The 17037-nt window shown below is 44.5% G+C and overlaps 1 protein-coding gene across 1 annotated transcript in view; it reads left to right on the top strand.

The window, feature by feature from the left end:
- KDM4B (lysine demethylase 4B) overlaps positions 1–12443 on the top strand; it is a 174323-nt gene extending 161880 nt beyond the window's left edge. The window contains exons 19-23 of the mRNA XM_084614389.1: positions 698–883; positions 974–1138; positions 2235–2354; positions 5319–5411; positions 9837–12443. Coding sequence (XP_084470515.1) covers positions 698–883; positions 974–1138; positions 2235–2354; positions 5319–5411; positions 9837–10022 — 750 coding nt within the window. The 3' untranslated portion in view covers positions 10023–12443. The remainder of the gene's footprint in view (positions 1–697; positions 884–973; positions 1139–2234; positions 2355–5318; positions 5412–9836) is intronic.
- The last annotated feature ends 4594 nt before the right edge of the window (positions 12444–17037 follow it).

Below are 17037 nucleotides of genomic sequence, written 5' to 3' on the forward strand. Positions count from 1 at the left end.
ATGCCAGTCAAACAATTATACCATGTCATCATGTATTCCGTGTGTATATGTGTAATAATAAAAAGGGCCTACTTAAAAATAAGATGTTAAACTGTTGTTCTGTGTTGTGTTGTTTTGTCCAGAGATGGAAAATTGTCTATTCTAGCAACTTGTTTCCCAAGTTTCAGCTACAATGTGAATTAAAATGGGTACATTTAAAAATCTCTGGAGAATGGGTGTATAATAATGCTTGTAGGTAATGATGATACAGTACACTCCAGAGAACATTGTCCCAAATTGTTTTTGTGAGGACTTAATCCATCAGACACATATTAGTCAATGGTGTCATTGATAGCTGTTTGAAAGATTAAAATGATGTCACCTTGTTGCTGTTCAGGGGAACAATAGTTCTGTGTGTCTGCTATATTTAGGATGTGTGTGTTTTGGCTCAGGATGGGTTCTAGATGAGTGCAAATGGTTGAGCAGGCAGATTGAAAGGAATTTGACTATCCCGTCTCTATTGTGCACTGCATGAGACATCCTCGATCCTGGTTGGGACCTCTGAGCTCTACTTCAGTGTAACTGTTGATAACAAGGAGTTTTGTACCATGTCTGGTAACTGGATGTCTAACTCTGGCCTCCAGCCTCAAGTATGTTGATTAAAAGCTGCTGCTGACTTTGTCTCCATTGCATAACGTGAACCTGTGTTTCACTTCAGAAATGTGTGTACTGCCGGAAGCGGATGAAGAAGGTGTCTGGTGCCTGCATTCAATGCTCCTACGAGCACTGCTCCACATCCTTCCATGTGACCTGTGCACATGCCGCTGGGGTACCCATGGAGCCGGATGATTGGCCATATGTTGTGTCCATCACTTGCTTCAAACATAAAGCAGCCAACCACAATGTAAGTGTCTTCTATTTAAAATCCCTCCTATGTACTGTTTCTCTCATGTCTCTCTTGATCCCTGATTGGTCCCTTTCCTCTGTTCCATAGATCCAGTTTCGGAGGGAGGTATCGCTGGGGCAGACTGTGATTACGAAGAACCGCAATGGACTCTACTACAGGTGTAAAGTAATTGGCATGACAACGCAAACCTTCTATGAAGTGAACTTTGACGATGGCTCTTACAGCGACAACGTTTACCCGGAAAGCATTACTGTAAGAAGCTCTTTAGATTCCTCTGTAACTGCAGGTAGAATCTATAGCAGGAGTGGACAAACTTACTGACCCTCCGAGCCACGTACAATAATCTTCAGGAGACGCCTGTCGGGGCTGAAGGCCCAAGCCCCTGCAGGCATGCCTCACAGGGCTGAAGCCCCGAGCTCCCCTCTCCCTGAGTCTGGTGGGCAGAGAATGAGGGGAGAGGGTGATGAGCTCTACGAGCCGCACTTTAAGTGTAAAAGAGCTGCATGCAGCTCGCGAGCTGCAGTTTGGCCACCCCTGATCTATATGATGCAATGCTGAATCCTTGCCTACTTTGTGGGAAGGAACAACAAAGCATACCCTGAGAAATCTTTTTACGATAGGTTACAAAATTGCTAGCCGCATAGCTGATGGATAAAGTGATCTTCATGCATCTCCTTATATATGGCTTTACTGATTATCACCTGGTTTCCAATCTTTTGTTCCTTGACCAACAGCTGCTGCCAGTGTTGGTCGCTGACGTAAGAGAACATAGTTTGTTCTGTCTTGCACACTAATTACATTTTTAAAGTCTCATTTTTTCCCTCCCAAGTCCTGTTTTGGGTAAATACAGGACAATGTGTAAGTTTGTTTTAATATTGTAAATAGATTAGAGTGGGCGGGGAATGTATTGAAGAACTGGAGCAGGGTACTAAGAGTCAAGTTTCGTGGGTTCTATTCCCAGTTTTGCCACTGACCTCCCATGTAATACTATGGGCAAGTCAATTAACACCTCTTCCTCTGTGCTTGTAAAATGAGAGTAATACATCACAGTATGGTCTGAGCTGCTTTGAGCACCTTGGATGAGTTCCACAGAATTGCAAAGTATTATCACCGGCAGCTGGTGCAGACAGTTTGGTTCAGTACTTGAGCAATGGGTTGTAACCTGCCTATGCTTAGTGAGATTTTGAACAGATGCAAATTTGCTTATGGTGCGGTAGCCTCCTGGGTTCTTATGTTAAAGCATCATGTAATTGTGGTATCTTCCATGGTTGGTCACTATGACAAAGATGGTCAACTTGTTCCCAAATTTTATTTGTCTGTTTTTTTCCTGACTTTCTTCTGTCTTTAGAGCAGAGACTGCATTCAGATGGGACCCCCTCCAGAAGGCGAGTTGGTTCAGCTGCAGTGGACTGATGGAATCATCTATAAGGCCAAGTTTATTGCAGCCCAGATCAGTCAGATTTATCAGGTAAATAGGGAGGGGTCTAAAAATTCCACCACAGCACCTGTGTGTTACACAAGCTTTATTCCTCACAGGTACAGAAGGCTTGTTGTATTTATGAAGACGTAATGTGACCTCCAGAGTTAATATTTCCTGTATTCTTATAGGAACTGTAATGCTCCTAATGAAGAGAGTCAGGAAAAGTGTCTTCAGTGGCAGATTTTGGATGCATGTACACACACGTATGCCTCTCTATCTACGCAGTCCTGCTCTTAGAAATTCATAATGGGTTCTTTTCATTTACACCCTTTCTCTGTGATGAAAAAGGATGCTTGAGTTGGTATATGTAGCTGTGCAGTGGATAAGCAACTGTAGAGAAAAGCGGGAGTGGTTAGTGAATGCTAAAAGGATTTGTTAAATGTAATATAGAATTTCTGGCACAGAGTAAATTTTCTCTCTCAAAGATAAATAGTTTATGATAAAAAAGAAAAATCATTGATCTAAAGAGGACCTGATCTCTGGAAGATGCTTTGATTGGAAATCTAAGTCTTCCCTTGCCCCTTTTACAAGTGTTTCTGGCAGAGCTTTTGCTTATGATGAGTCATTTGAGAGAGATGAGTTACCTAAACAGAGAACTTGCTGAAGAGGGGGCCTTTCAGATCCATTGGGGGGATACCTGTTGGGGACTGGATGATTTGGGATTGTTAATGGGTTACTGGGACATCATGTGACCCAGGTCAAAAGTGACTTGATATTGCCACTGTCTGTTGGCTGTTCAATGGCCTGTGTGAAATGAGCTTTATGACAAAGCTCTGCTTCCTAACAAACCGGTATTTAGGTCATTAAAACCCTCTTGGCAATAAAAGTGGAGATCAGGAATAGAATGGGCTTGGAGACTTGACACTCGCTGCCCTGGAGAGTCATGAGAAGGTACATGGCAGAGCAGTATGTGGGAACAATGTCCTGCTGCTATATCTCCTTTACCTATTCTGTGAATAATTAGAAGCCTCCAGTCCTGTCATTCATGTCACCAACTACCTTTTCTAGCAGAGAACAGAAGCAGCCAATTTTGTAGCCCACAAGTCTGAGTGCTGAAGCAGTGTTTTCGTGTGTTTTGTACCACATGTGGGATTTCTGTTTACAGGAGGCCAGCAGTCAAATCTGAAGAAGAGTCAGCATTTCAACATGAAGTTCCACAAAATTCAACACTGTCATTTGACTACATCTAGGTTAAATGGGCCACAAGAAGTTTCAAAATTACCAGGATTCTGGGAGGTTTCAAGTGCACCCTGCGCACCTCAGTTTAACCAAACACACGCAATGACACTTACAAACTATTTTGTGCCGTGTAGATTCGCATTCCTATGTAATCTTGAAAAGTATGGTGGGAGAAATTTCCCAGGACACTTGTCTCGGAGGCACTTATTATACCGTTTTTTTCACAAAAATAGCCTAAGGTCTTGACATGCAAACAGAAGAGCATCGTAATCCACAGACTTGTATCCTAAAGATCTCTTTGGCATGATGCTCCAAAGAAAAGACAGTCTGATTTTTAACATAAATTTTAACTTTTGTACGGTTCCATTGAAAATCTGTTCTGTTTTCTTTCTGATTTAGTTACAATATAGGAAATTCACATATTGATTTAAAATAGCATTAAAAGCTAATATGTAAAGAAGCATCTATGTTACCAGCACTAAATGAGAACAAAATATGCAGGCAGATGGGCATTTGTACATTTTGCAACTCATGAAGTTACTTGTTCCATGTTTTGCACATTCAGGTTAGGTGCATATCTTTTGAAAATTTAACTCTAGTGGTTTGTCTTTAAACCTCATTTGTGTGTGTATTCAGAATGGAGACTTAAACTACCCATAACATATTCCCTTGTGCCTAGTTGTTACAGCTGATGTATAGCTCTTAGTTAAGAGACTACAGTAAGTGGTGTTGACCTTGCATAGCTGATGAACCACAATACCTGGGTGCAACAGGAGGGGCAATTTCAAACATAGGGCTGGTCTACACTAGAAGTGCTACGTCAGTCCAGCTGCACCAGTGCAGCTGTGCTATTGTAGTGTGTCTGGTGAAGACGCTCTATGCCGACTGGAGAGCGCTCTCCTCTCGGCCTAATTGCTCTATCTCGGTGAGAGACCGTACCTATGTCTGCGGGAGAGCGTCTCCTGCCAACATAGCACTGTCCACACTGGCGCTTAGGTCGGTGTAACTTGCATCACTTGGAGTGGGCAGAGGGAAGGCTTTTTCACACCCCTGAGCAACATAAGTTATATCAACATAAGCAGTAATGTAGACCTGCCCATAGATTTTTTTTTTGTCCCTCTGAATTTCCTCAATTTAAATCAGACCCTACCTTTCTCTTAAACCGTATTGTTTGTTTTCTGCATTATCCAGGATGCTACTGTAAGTCTTCAGCAAAGCAAGCAAGAGGCTCTGAGAATATTTATTTTATGGTTTAAAATTTCATGTGCTCATTTTCATGAATAAACATCCCTGTAACATCTCCTGTTACATAATTCATGATAGGTTTCAGAGTAGCAGCCGTGTAAGTCTATATCCGCAAAAAGAAAAGGAGGACTTGTGGCACCTTAGAGACTAACAAATTTATTTGAGCATAAGCTTTCGTGAGCTACGGCTCACTTCATTGGATGTAATCAGTGCTCAGAGAGGTTTGGAATGAGGAATTACCACCACGATTTTTTACACCTGCCTGATTATTGTTCCTTGTTAAAACACAAATGTATTTTGACTTGTTCGAAGAAAATCTTAATTTAAGAAGGAAGAAGGACTTATTAATGAGAGTGTAATACCAACGTTACAGCAGGGGGTGGGTGTTTTCTTCATGGTTCCCACTGTTTTTTCTGTGTCCATCAGAGAATCCGGGGGACTTTTTAGGCTGATAAAAGGAGGTGAGGAGAGACTTGTTAGGTGTAAATGGAGAAGCCAGTCACCTGATTACTACTATGCTCTCTGCAGGTGGAGTTTGAAGATGGCTCCCAGCTGATGGTAAAACGTGGTGATATTTACACATTGGAGGAGGAGCTTCCTAAGAGAGTGAAATCTCGCCTGGTGGGTATCAAATCTGCAGGAGAAAACATGGGGAGCAGCTTCTCACATGTGCTCATTACATTTTCTTTTAAAGGCTCTTTGAAAGTGACCTAAAAAGTTCCCTCTGCCGTCTAGAACTATAAGACCCTAATTCACTCACAGAATATGTGGAAGATTGTAAAAAGACTAATGAAGACATTTGAAAAGGTTTTAAACAATTCCGGCTTGTCAAGACCTGATTTCTATGTTCCCTAGTTAAGAGAGCATGTATTCAGTAAAGTGCCTTTCGTCCTGGAGGCAGTGATGAGCTGCCAAAATCTTAACAACGGGTTCCCTGATCACCCCACAAGGGGGTCATTGCCCACCCTTGCCGCCCGGGACTCCTGCCCCATTCAACCCCCCCATGTTCCTTGACGCCCCCCCTCCGCCCCATCCACCCCTGTTCCCTGACTGCCCCCAGAACCGGGCAGGAGGGTCTCGTGGGCCACCCGTAGTGGGTGCCCAACCCTAAGAGCCAGAGGCATCTGCCGGGGGGCAAGGTGGGGAGTCCCAGAGGTGCTTACCTGGGTCAGCTCCCAGGAAGCATCTGGCAGGTCCCTCTGGCTCCTAGGGGTAGGGGAGCGTAGCTAGGGGGGGAGCAGGGGGAGCGTATGCTCCCCCGCTGATCACATTAAAAGTGGAATCTTAGGCGCAGAGCACCCACCAGCAGCTCCCTGCCCCTTGCCTGGCGCCTGCTCACCTCACCTCTGCTCCGCCTCCGCCCCTGAACGCTCCGCTCTGCTTCTATGCTCTCCCCCCCCACCCCCGGCTTCCCGCGAATCAGCTGTTCAGCGGGAAGCCTGGGAGGGCTGAGAAGCAGGCGGCGGCTTCCTGCTCAGGCCCAGGGAGGCGGAGGTGAGCTGGGGCGGGGAGAGGTTCCTCTGCGCGCGCCCCCCCAGGTTACCTGCTGCGGCACGGGCAGCCCTCCTCACTCCCCCCCCAGCCCCAGCTCACCTCTGCCTCCCTGGGCCTGAGCGGGAAGCCTCGGCCTGCTTCTCAGCCCACCCTGGCTTCCTGTGCGAACAGCTGATTCATGGGAAGCTGGGGGGCGGAGAAGCAGAGTGGGGCGGCGCATTCAGGGGAGGAAGCGGAGTGGAGGTGAACTGGGGCCTGGGGTGGGGCAGGGAGCTGCTGGTGGGTGCTCTGCACCCACCAAATTTTCCCCTTGGGTGCTCTAGCCCTGGAGCACCCATGGAATCGGCGCTAAAGGCGCCACTTTTGGCCGGTTAAATTTAGAAGCCCTTTTAGAACCGGTTGTCCCTCGCGGAACAACCGGTTCTAAAAGGGCTTCTAAATTTAACAACCGGTTCTAGCGAACCGGTGTGAACCGGCTCCAGCTCACCACTGCCTGGAGGATACCAGTTACAAACTCCACCACTGAAACGTTGCTACCTGCAGGGTGAGAAGATAATGGTCAGGTGAACTGACCTGCAGCCCCGTGGTGTTTTGGAAATGTTGGCCAACGATACTGGAATAAGAGACTTCCAAACAGACATTAAAAATCCCATGGAACACAGAGGTCCCTACTTCTTTAAGCTTCCTCTTAAAGACCAACATATAGTCTATGTCTACACTATGCGCTAGTGGTGTGATGCGCCCTGCTCGTGTTTATATACTTGCACTACCAGCTACACAACTACAGGAACTCCTCACTAACATGGTGGTTCTGTTCCTGAAAAATGTGACTTTAAGTGAAGCAATGTTAAGCGAATCCAATTTCCCCATAAGAATTAATGTAAATGGGGGGGGAGGTTCCAGGGAAAATTTTTTTTTTTGCCAGACAAAAAGCATTATACACATTTTAAACAATTTTAAACAAACAATTTAATACAGGTATAAGTTTTAAACAATTTTAAACAAGCAGTTTAATACTACAATTGTTCCTGAGTATGAAGCTTGGTTGAGGTGGTGGAGTCAGAGAGTGGAAGAGGGTGGATTGTCCGGCTGCTCCTCTTGCTGAACTTTCTGAACTCAAAAAACACATCTAGAGTTGTAGTTTTGCTTTCCCTTTTTTTTCTTGGTAAATTTCTTTATAGCAAGTCATTAGATGACCAAGTCCCCTAATCACTTTGGAGCTGCGTTCCCTGTCAAGATTGTCATCACTCAGGATTTGCAAGCCAGCTTCAATCATTTGGAAAGCTTCAGAAAGATGTTTGGCAGTCAAATTTCGATGGGTTGGTGGTTCTTCTACTTCTTGGCCCTCTTCTTCCATTGCTCTCGTCACCTCTAGTTGCATCAGATCTTCATTGGTTAGCTCTTCTCCGTGCGATTGCAGAAGTTGCGTAACGTCAGCTTCTTCCACCTCATCAAAACCTGCTTTCTTGGCCAAGTCTTCATATCGGGGACATCATCTTTAAATCCTATTAAGTCACTGGAGACAATGAGGCGGGCAAGGAGGCTGAAGGTGGTGTAGGCTAGGAGAAGCACCCGTTGCGCAGCAGTGGCAGCAGCTTCCCCTACTCTGCAAGCACCGGGGCGGGGGGCTCAACCCTCAGCCCACCCACTCCATCCCTTCCCCCAAGCCTCCACCTTTGACCCGCCTCTTCTTCTCCCTCCCCCCCCCCCACCTCATCCCCCTTTACTTTGCAGGCTACTTCCTTGATCATACCCCCGCCTCCTAGGAGGCAGGGGAGGGAGGGGGAGCCTGCGCACCGAGTCCTCACTCCTACCCCTTCCCTCCTAAACGTGGCAAGCCAGCTGATTGCTGCAGGGGGGAGGAGGGGAAAGGCGCTGATCTGCAGCGTCTGCTGGGTGGGGACGCTGTGGGGAGGGGTGGAGAGCAGAGGGGCTGCCTGCTGTGGAGAAAGCCCGTAGCCAAACAACGTAGGAGATGAGATGAGAGCTACTGTGGGTGTGTGTACACAAGTGGGGGAGTCGCACCCCGTAGTGTTAGCACAGTTCCATGCAGTTAACTGTGGCTGAATTCAGTTGGCCTAGAAAATAGGAGGGACTGAGTTGATATTACTAAGATTGGAATTTGTGGCTCAAGAATTTTTTCCCCCCAAACCTGATGCTGCTTTGACTTTTGAAGCCATCCCCTCCGCAAGAGCGTGAGATCAGATGCCCAGAGCAATGAAGCACGTACAGCTTCTTGCTTTGTTCTAGATGCCTGTGATGTCAACTGTTGCATGATAAAGACAAAAGGATTATAGGAACTGCCATGCCAAGTTCCACCGGTGATCACCAGAGTCCAGGGTCTGTCTGACCACTAACACTGTCTGTGGCCACAAACAGAGGCTTGAAGTTGCACATAAAATAAAAAAATCCTGTAATGGACATTTATGTGGAATAAACTACCTGTGGGGATTATGAAGAAACTTCTCCAATTGGTTATACGCTAGTTTATGCCATGAAATATGGAAGGGTTTTTTAGTCCCTTATAAAATGCTTTGATCATCTCTAATGTAACTCTAGATTTGTCAATATCCATATAGATATCTCATCCTTTTTTGAATCCTCTGGTCTCAGACATCTTGTGGCAATGAATTCCACAGATTAACTATGCTGTGTGTAATTTACTTTTGTCCTTTTTTCAAGTGGATTCTGGGGGCAGAGGAGCTGTTTGTGTTCGTTTTTATCCGGTGAACAGAGATAGTCAGTCTTTCTTTAGACAATATTTTTGTTAGTATCTGACTGCAGTTCTGCCTTTCAGCAAAGCTGATGAATTTGAGTGGTGAGGTAGGGTGGGTGGTGATGTCACTTTTGATGGATCCTGACCTTCAGGCGTTGTAACATTTCCAGAGTGACTGACACACACACATCCACTCCCCTTCGTGCACACTCTGATGAAAGGTGAATAACTCACATCTGAGCTGAAATGCTTAATTATTTCTGCATACCTCCTGTTCCCAGAGATTTTTAGGAAGAGTTCTGTGTGAGTGATGTACAAGATACTCTAATAAAGAGCAGCTGGATAAAGGAAGGAAGCAACAGGAAGTAACCACACTTACCAAGAACCTTCTCTCTGCTTTGAGAGTGAGAAGCAGTGTATAAGCTATGTCATGTCGTCTTACAACAATCTCTTCCCCAAACAGACTCTCCCCCCCGCCCCCCCATGCCTGAGGAAGTGAGAGAAGCTTCCTTTACCAGGGTGCTTTTTATGATGAATGAATAACCTGAGCAGACAGAGAAGGGTTGCAGTGGCAGAGGATTTGTGGGTTGGAGTTAGAGAGTGGAAGAGAACCTGCTACAGAAATGAAGCAGACTTGAAGTTGTTTTTGCGTATGGTCCTACAAGCCAAGTGTGTTCCTCAGAGCCAGTCCCTGCACTCTCCAGCCTTCAGTGTTTCTCTAGCATGTATGTAACACAGTGTTCACTTTCTCCTGTCCAAGCAGTTTTGTTAAATAGGTGTGCTTCTCTCTCGTGCATCTTCCCCCTTTAATGATTGTACTTTCCTGTCTCCTGTAGTCCCTCAGCACTGGGGCCCCTCAGGAAGGAGTGTTTTCCGGAGACGAAGTGAAAGCCGCCAAGCGCCCCCGAGTGGGGAATTCCAGGAATCCCGAGGACTATGGACAGAACCCAGATTACTTGGCCTTCATGGAGACCCTGCTGCAGACGCAGTACCAGCCAGGACCACAGAGCAACATGTTTTAACCAGGATTAATAATAATAATTAAAAAATTAACCCTTTTCAACCCTGAGGAAAAATAACCAGGAAACTGTGGAACAAAAGGCCAGCCCCGTGCAATAGCCTGCTGTGAATTCCTTTCTTCGGCTCTCGGTTTGGACTGCAAGAAAATCCTGTCTGGCTACAGGCTACCTCTACTCTGTCAGCTGCATTGCTGACCAATAGAATAGGGAGCTCAAAACCCCTTCAGACAGCATTTCACATGAAGACTTCGGAAGAGTTTGTACTAGTGGAGCTTTGCGACTGGCTCCTTTTTTTTTTTTTTTTTTTTAAGGTTTGGAAAGGGTTAAAATTAATGAAAAATGAAATGACTCAGATTTTTAAACCACATCAAACTCTTTTGTCTTTAAAAGGTGCTATTTCCCTGACTACTGAAGCAGCCTTTGAACCCTGATTTCTGTACATATAAATCACCTTTGTGACGTTTTCTATAAATGAGCATTATTAAGAAAAAAAAACACAAACAAAAATAGGAAAGCAACAGTTTCAACAAATAATTTTTTCTAGATCGTGGCTTTAAAACAGAAAAAAATAAAATCATTTCTCCTTCCTCCCCACCACTGAAATGTAATTTAACACTGCAGTGGGGAGAGAGAACAAGAGCAGACATTGTGGGTTGTTTTTTAAAGCAATGTTTTCTTTGTAACCTGGGGAAGCGGGGAAAGAAATGTCTCATAACCCGAATGCTGTTGCAGTTGATGATTTAGACCGTGGGTGTGTGCATTTCTGCCCTGTCATCAGCAAAGGGCAACCAGTGGGGAAATGGCTGGAAATTAGTGTTTGCTCCTTCTACTCCTCTTCCTTGCCTTTTCCTTCCCCATCTTTGCAATCACTTAGACTCTGTGGCCTCAAGCGTGCATGCCTTTTGATTCAGATATGCCACTTGATTCTTCCCCTCACCGATCTGGCAGGCATTGTTCTGTTGCTGCCATCCCCTTTAAGAGCTGCCACCCCCACCTTTCTATCGAGAGTGGCGTGCAAGGGGATTGTTCTGGCTCTCTATTAGGCATGGCTCCCAGAGGAACTTTTTCCTTTTCTTTTTCTTTGGTTTTGAGCTGTGCAGCTTACAGTTGCGTGAATCATTCCATGACAGAAGCCTTGGAGGTGTGTGTATATTCTCTTCTACCCCCTCCCCCCATTAAAGAAGAAATTCCCCAAACGCCTTCAATTGTTGTGACATCCTTTACTTAGGTAAGGCGTGAGCCTTTGAGATGCTCCTGGTGAAGCGGGATGAAAGCCTGCATTTGTTTGGGCTCAGTTCATTGAGTATTAAAATGAGTGTTAGAGTCAGAAACAAATCTTGAAATACTGAATAGGCGGCTCCCACCTGAACTCTGTGTAAGCACCTCCTCCCGTAGAACTGTTATGGGACAGTGTTGCATAAAAGGCCTTATCCAAAGCCCGTCAAAGTTGGTGGAAAGAGACTCCCACTGACTTCAGAGGGCTTTGAATCAGGCTTGAAGTGAAGAGAAATAAGTAGACTTGGAGAAGAACTGCAGGGAGGATGAGGCTGCTGCAGTGTGTGTGCATGGGGATGGGGACATGGTACTTATACAGCACATATTCAATCCCACCTTTGTGTCTTTGCCTGTGAGTTGACAAAGCTATCCAGGAAACGCGTCCTCGGCAATCTTTTTCTCTTGAGTCCCAGAAATTTCTGAGCAGGGAAGAACAATACTCTCTCTTTTTAAGCCCCCTTGTAATACAGTCAATATATATTTTTTTAAGTGACTGTGTTTAGATATCTTCATGGGAACGTGGGAAGCATTTGCAGGATAACACGGTAATTATTAGCATCTTAAGAGACTGGACAGATATTCAGCTGTCCCAGTCAGAGAATGGAAATGGAGTGAAGTGTTCTTTCTTGGGGGAATTAGAATTCCCTTCATTTCTTGCTGCCTCTGCTGAGAGGTGTTTTTTGCATTTTTTTTTTTTTAAAGTGTGTGTTATAACACAGTGTGAAATCCTTTTAGGTAGTTTTGTTCTTGTTTTTTTTTCTTCTTTATTTTAAGTTTTCAATTTCTCCAAACGAATCTGTCTCCAAAAAAGCATTAGACTGAATTTATCAAAGAAGAATGTACATTTTTTGTTTTTTTTCTTTAAAGGAAAAAAAGGACTGTTCTTAAAAGCCTCGTTCTGTGTCATTTTGGATAGAAGACAAATTAGAACCTAGCTGAAGTCTCTCTCCTTTATTTTGTGCCGCACCTGTATAGCGATTACTCCTGCGTAGCTGTCTCCTGTTGGCTAGAACAAGATTTAAAAGATAATTTGCTTGTATAAAAGAAAAAATGGATGTTTTAATGGTTGCCAGGCCACAGAGAAATATTTAAAACAATTGAAAGAGAATTTAAACAGCAGAGGATTTTTTTTTTTTGTTTTGGAAGTGGGGAGGGGGAAGGGAAGTAGGGCGGGATGGGTTGGGAGCAGTGGGCGGATTTCCTCTGCATGTTAAAAAAAAAAAAAAAAAAAAGTCCTGACTGAAGTAGCATCATTACTGTATTCATATGTAGTACCTTTTTTAAATACTATTTATATTGTAAAAACAAAAAACAAAAAAAGTGTGTTTCCCTGACCCCATATTCAGATGGTGAGTTATGTTTAAACGTGAATCTGGAACTGTAGAATGCCCTTCTTTGTTGCTGGGTTTTTCCTGTTTTGTTTGTTCTTAAAGCCCTCTTTTGGTTCAGGAATGACTTGTGCAGTTTATCTATAATGACCATGTTGAAGGTTTCTGTGCATCAGACTATGGAAAAGGAAATAGGAAATGCACACTTCTTCCCCACCCCCCAGTGAAATATATTTGTAAGTGTCTGATTATGTGCTATAAAATTATTGATTTTTTTCCTCTTAGATTAAGAATGTGATGTATTTTTTTGCATTTTTTTTTCTCTGCCTCTAGGTTCATAATGAATTAAAGGCTGTTGAGCACTTCAGAATTACAGTTTTTAGGAGGTTGAAGTCTCTTCATTTCTATATAAAAGCTACTGTGCTGAAGGGGAAGAAATCTCCCAAGTCAGAGTGGTTGGTGAAAGCTGACCAGTAACTCGGTCATGAGAAGCTGAGGTTGGTGAATTAGAATGTGGTCTGCCCCTTCTCTCCTAAGAGCAGGACAAGAGCTCTGTCCTTGCACCCCCAACAGGTCAGAATTGAAATTGCAATGATCCAAGGTCCAGGACTTGATATAGCTGGATCAGTGCCATAGAAGCACTGGTTAGTTACTGACCAGTGAGAGTTTTTAAGGCCCAAAATAGGGAGGTTGTGGAATCTGTCAGAGGTTTTTAAGACTAGGTTAGACAAACACCTGACAGGGATGGTCTAGGTAATATTTAGTCCTGCTTTCAAGCAGGGGACTGGACAAGTTGACCTATCGAGGTTTCTTCCAATCCTACATTTCTGTGAGTCTGTAAACCACCAGTGGCTATGTATTACTGGAAATCGGTCTTTTAACCATCCCACTAGTGGGTCAGCATGCCTGTCTAGCCCTTGCAGGTCACACAGATAATGAACCTTTTAAAATCATCCTTCTGATTGTCACCACCCTTTTTCCCCTCACTTGAGTTCGGACATGGTTTTATAGAGACATCTCACAAACTGCTACAGTTAGTGACTAATGCTTTGGATCACTTGAAAGCAATATCCCTTAGATTTCAGCTCACCAATACCTGCCTCCTAGCTTTACTCAAGGAAGTCTGATAAAACCATATTATTTGATCCAGATGCATGAGAAGGATGTGAGAGCCAAAGTCTCCTCTGGTGTAATTCCATTGCAGTCACTAGCAGAGAATTTGTGCTGTGATTTTAAGGTCCGCTATCTTGTGACCTGCCATAACCAACAACCCTTTGTGAAGGGCCAATAAATCCACATTAAGGACCAATAAAATGTTTCCAAGCAGCAGCCTTGGACCAATATCAGAAAGACAAAGATCAACGTCCTATCAGAGCATCATAGAGCTGGGATGGAGTAGATATTTTCACACTAGCCTTCCCAAGTCTTGAAACTCTGTGGGTCTAGAAACTTGTCTAGGCCCTTTCTCTATTCAGTCTACCACTGAGGTAGATTCTGCAGGGCTGAATAGCAAATTGTTATCCCATGTCATCTCACAATGTGAGCACCATGAGGATCAGGTGTGAATACTGCTTAGCTAGCTTAGCCTCATTCACTATTCCTTCGTCCCCATGCTCTGAGCACCATGTGGGGTGGAGAGTCTTCTGTTGAATGCCCTTCATTAGTCTCCTCTTCAAATCTCTGTCATATCCCTGGGTATTTGGGATGTTTCTGACCCATGCACCTGAATTGCAGTGGTAGCTGGAGAATGTTCCTCTGTCCTTTTTTGTCCGTCTGTGTCATCGTCTGCCCCCCCCCCCCCGTGCTCACACCTTTCCTTCTCCTCGATTTGCCTCGATTTTCCTTCTCCTATTTCCTCTTTTCTCTGGAATTCCCACTCCTTCCCCTCTCATCTTGAGTCAGGTATAATCTGTTTGCAGGAGTTACTATGTATTCTGCAGGTTTCTGTCGTCTGGTAGCCTGGACCAGTGTGTTGAACAGACTGCAAAGCCCTTCGCTGGCCTGCCCTGTGGAGTTCTTGTCATAGGGCGTGTCTACACTACCACATAGTGTTGATCTAACATACACAACTTCAGCTCCTTGAATAGCGTAGCTGAAGTTGACGTACTTAGATCTACTTACCGTGGTGTCTTCACTACGTCGACACTAAGTCGACAGCTGACGCTCTCCCATTGACTCCACTTGTGCTCCTCGTTCTTGTGGAGTACCGGAGTCGATGGGAGAGCACTCAGCAATTGATTTATCGCGTCTATACACCCCCCCCCCCCCCGCTGGATCGATCGCTGCCCGCCAATCCAGCGGGTAGTGTAGACAAACCCATATAGCTGCAGTCAGCGATGGGCCCAGATTACATGGGTCTTTGGCCAGATAACCATCTGTTATGCTCTCTCCCAGCTCTGAAGCCCTAAAGAACACCACTTTTGCTATTGTAGTTTCGGAGAAGTACAGCTCCTGTTTTGGGGCTTGTGATTAGCGGGATGTATTCATGAGCAAACATCTTAAATCCTGTAGTGTAAAGGCTGGTAGAGTTCCCTTTGTGAGTCCGTGTCACAAATCGTCATACACACAATAAACCTGTTCTGTGATCGTTGTTGGCAGCATTGAAAAGACAGGAATGAACAGGCTGCTTATTCTTGCTGCAATGCTGCCAGACGGAATTTAGCCCTAAGCCCGGAGGGTGGAATAGTGGAGGAAGAGAGATGTTTAACGCCTCAGTTTTTCTGTCTGACGGAAGACACAGCAGCTCAGTAAGGGATGAGAGGAGGATTCTTTTCTTGCAATGCTGTTGGGGCTATGCGTTGCTACATACTTTACATGCATTGCCTCTTGATGCTCAAGATCAAAATGTTATGGCCTTTACTAGGAACATACAGACTAGTTCTCCGATCAAGATGATAAATGGCCCCAACTTCTAACCACGTTCGTCAGCTCTTCACCTTTTTGTTTCACCTGATCTAGATGTGGAAGTGCCATGAGACGAGTGATCTCATCGTATTTCGGATAGAGTTGAAACAGTGACTCTTACGGGTGTGTTCTCGCAGGTCTCCAGCATAGCGGTCTGGGTGCTTATCCGCACCATTTTGAAGCTTGCCCACCATTTCTCCCATCATCCTGCGGCCTCCCAGCACTGGGATCTTTGAACACAGAGGGCCAGGAGTTTTCAATACAGCTTCCATGCTCTCTCTCCAGTGCCCTTTGTACTTTCCTTTTCACTTGACTGTAGTTCCATGATCACACTCCTTTTAAGAGATGAGTAGATGAAAACAAAGAGAAGGGTGAGAGGGGACTTGATTACATGGGGAACAAATATTTAATAATGGGCTCTTCATCTAGCAGAGAAAGGTACAGCATGGTCCAATGGCTGGAAGTTGGAAGCTAGACAAATTCAGACTGGGAACAATTGCCCAAGGGTCGTGGTGGATTCTCTCACTGCCAATTTTAAACATCCAACCTTGATTTTATCTAAAAGATCTGCTTTAGGAATTATTTTGGGGAAGTTTTATGGCCTGTTATACAGGTTGTCAGACAAGATGATCGCAATGGTCCCTTCTGGCATTGGAATCTCTGAATCTATAAAAGGGCCACCTCAGATGCTCCTGGAATCCATGTTTCAGCTCTCTCATAGCACGTGTATCAGTTGGGGTTATTTTGTTTTGACATTTCTCTTTTCCAGCCATTGGTATGTGTTCTGTATCAATGTTGCTGCTTCAAAGGATGCACTGAAACCCTTCCTAACTAGAGCGGGTCAGAACTTGGCATTTCTGTTTTGCGGACAGTTGACGTTTTTGAAATTTGTTTCCATTCCAGATTACAGCAAAGCAAGTTTTTTAAATTTGCTGCCAAATGGAAATTCAAAAAAAAAAAAAAAACCATTTTGAAAACTTCATTTATGAGGAAAATTTTTAAATTTTGTTTCAAAACAAAATATTTTGTTTTGATTTTTTTTTTCATTTTTCATTTTTACATTTTATGACATGTCAGTAGTAATAGTGCATAAGATGGCATGAGATACAATCCTAGAAATGTAAGGCTGGAAGAGACCTGGAGAAGTCATCAAGTCCAGTCCCCTGTGCTGAGGCATGACCAAGTAAACCTAGAACAGCCGGGACAGGTATTTGTCCAACCTGTTCTTAAACCTCCAGTGATGGGATTCCACAACCTCCCTTGGAAGCCTAATCCAGCACTTAACTACTCTTCTAAAGATGTAGTCATGTCCCTGAGTGAGCAAAGCTTTTGACACGGTCTCCCATAGTATTCTTTCCAGCAAGTTAAAGAAGTATGGGCTGGATGAATGGACTATAAGGTGGATAGAAAGTTGGCTAGATTGTTGGGCTCAACGGGTAGTGATCAATAGCTCCATGTCTAGTTGGCAGCCGGTATCAAGTGGAGTGCCCCAAGGGTCGGTCCTGGGGCTG

This window comes from Lepidochelys olivacea, assembly GCF_965140295.1.
Source record: "Lepidochelys olivacea isolate rLepOli2 genome assembly, chromosome: 25".
Taxonomy (NCBI): Eukaryota; Metazoa; Chordata; order Testudines; family Cheloniidae; genus Lepidochelys; species Lepidochelys olivacea.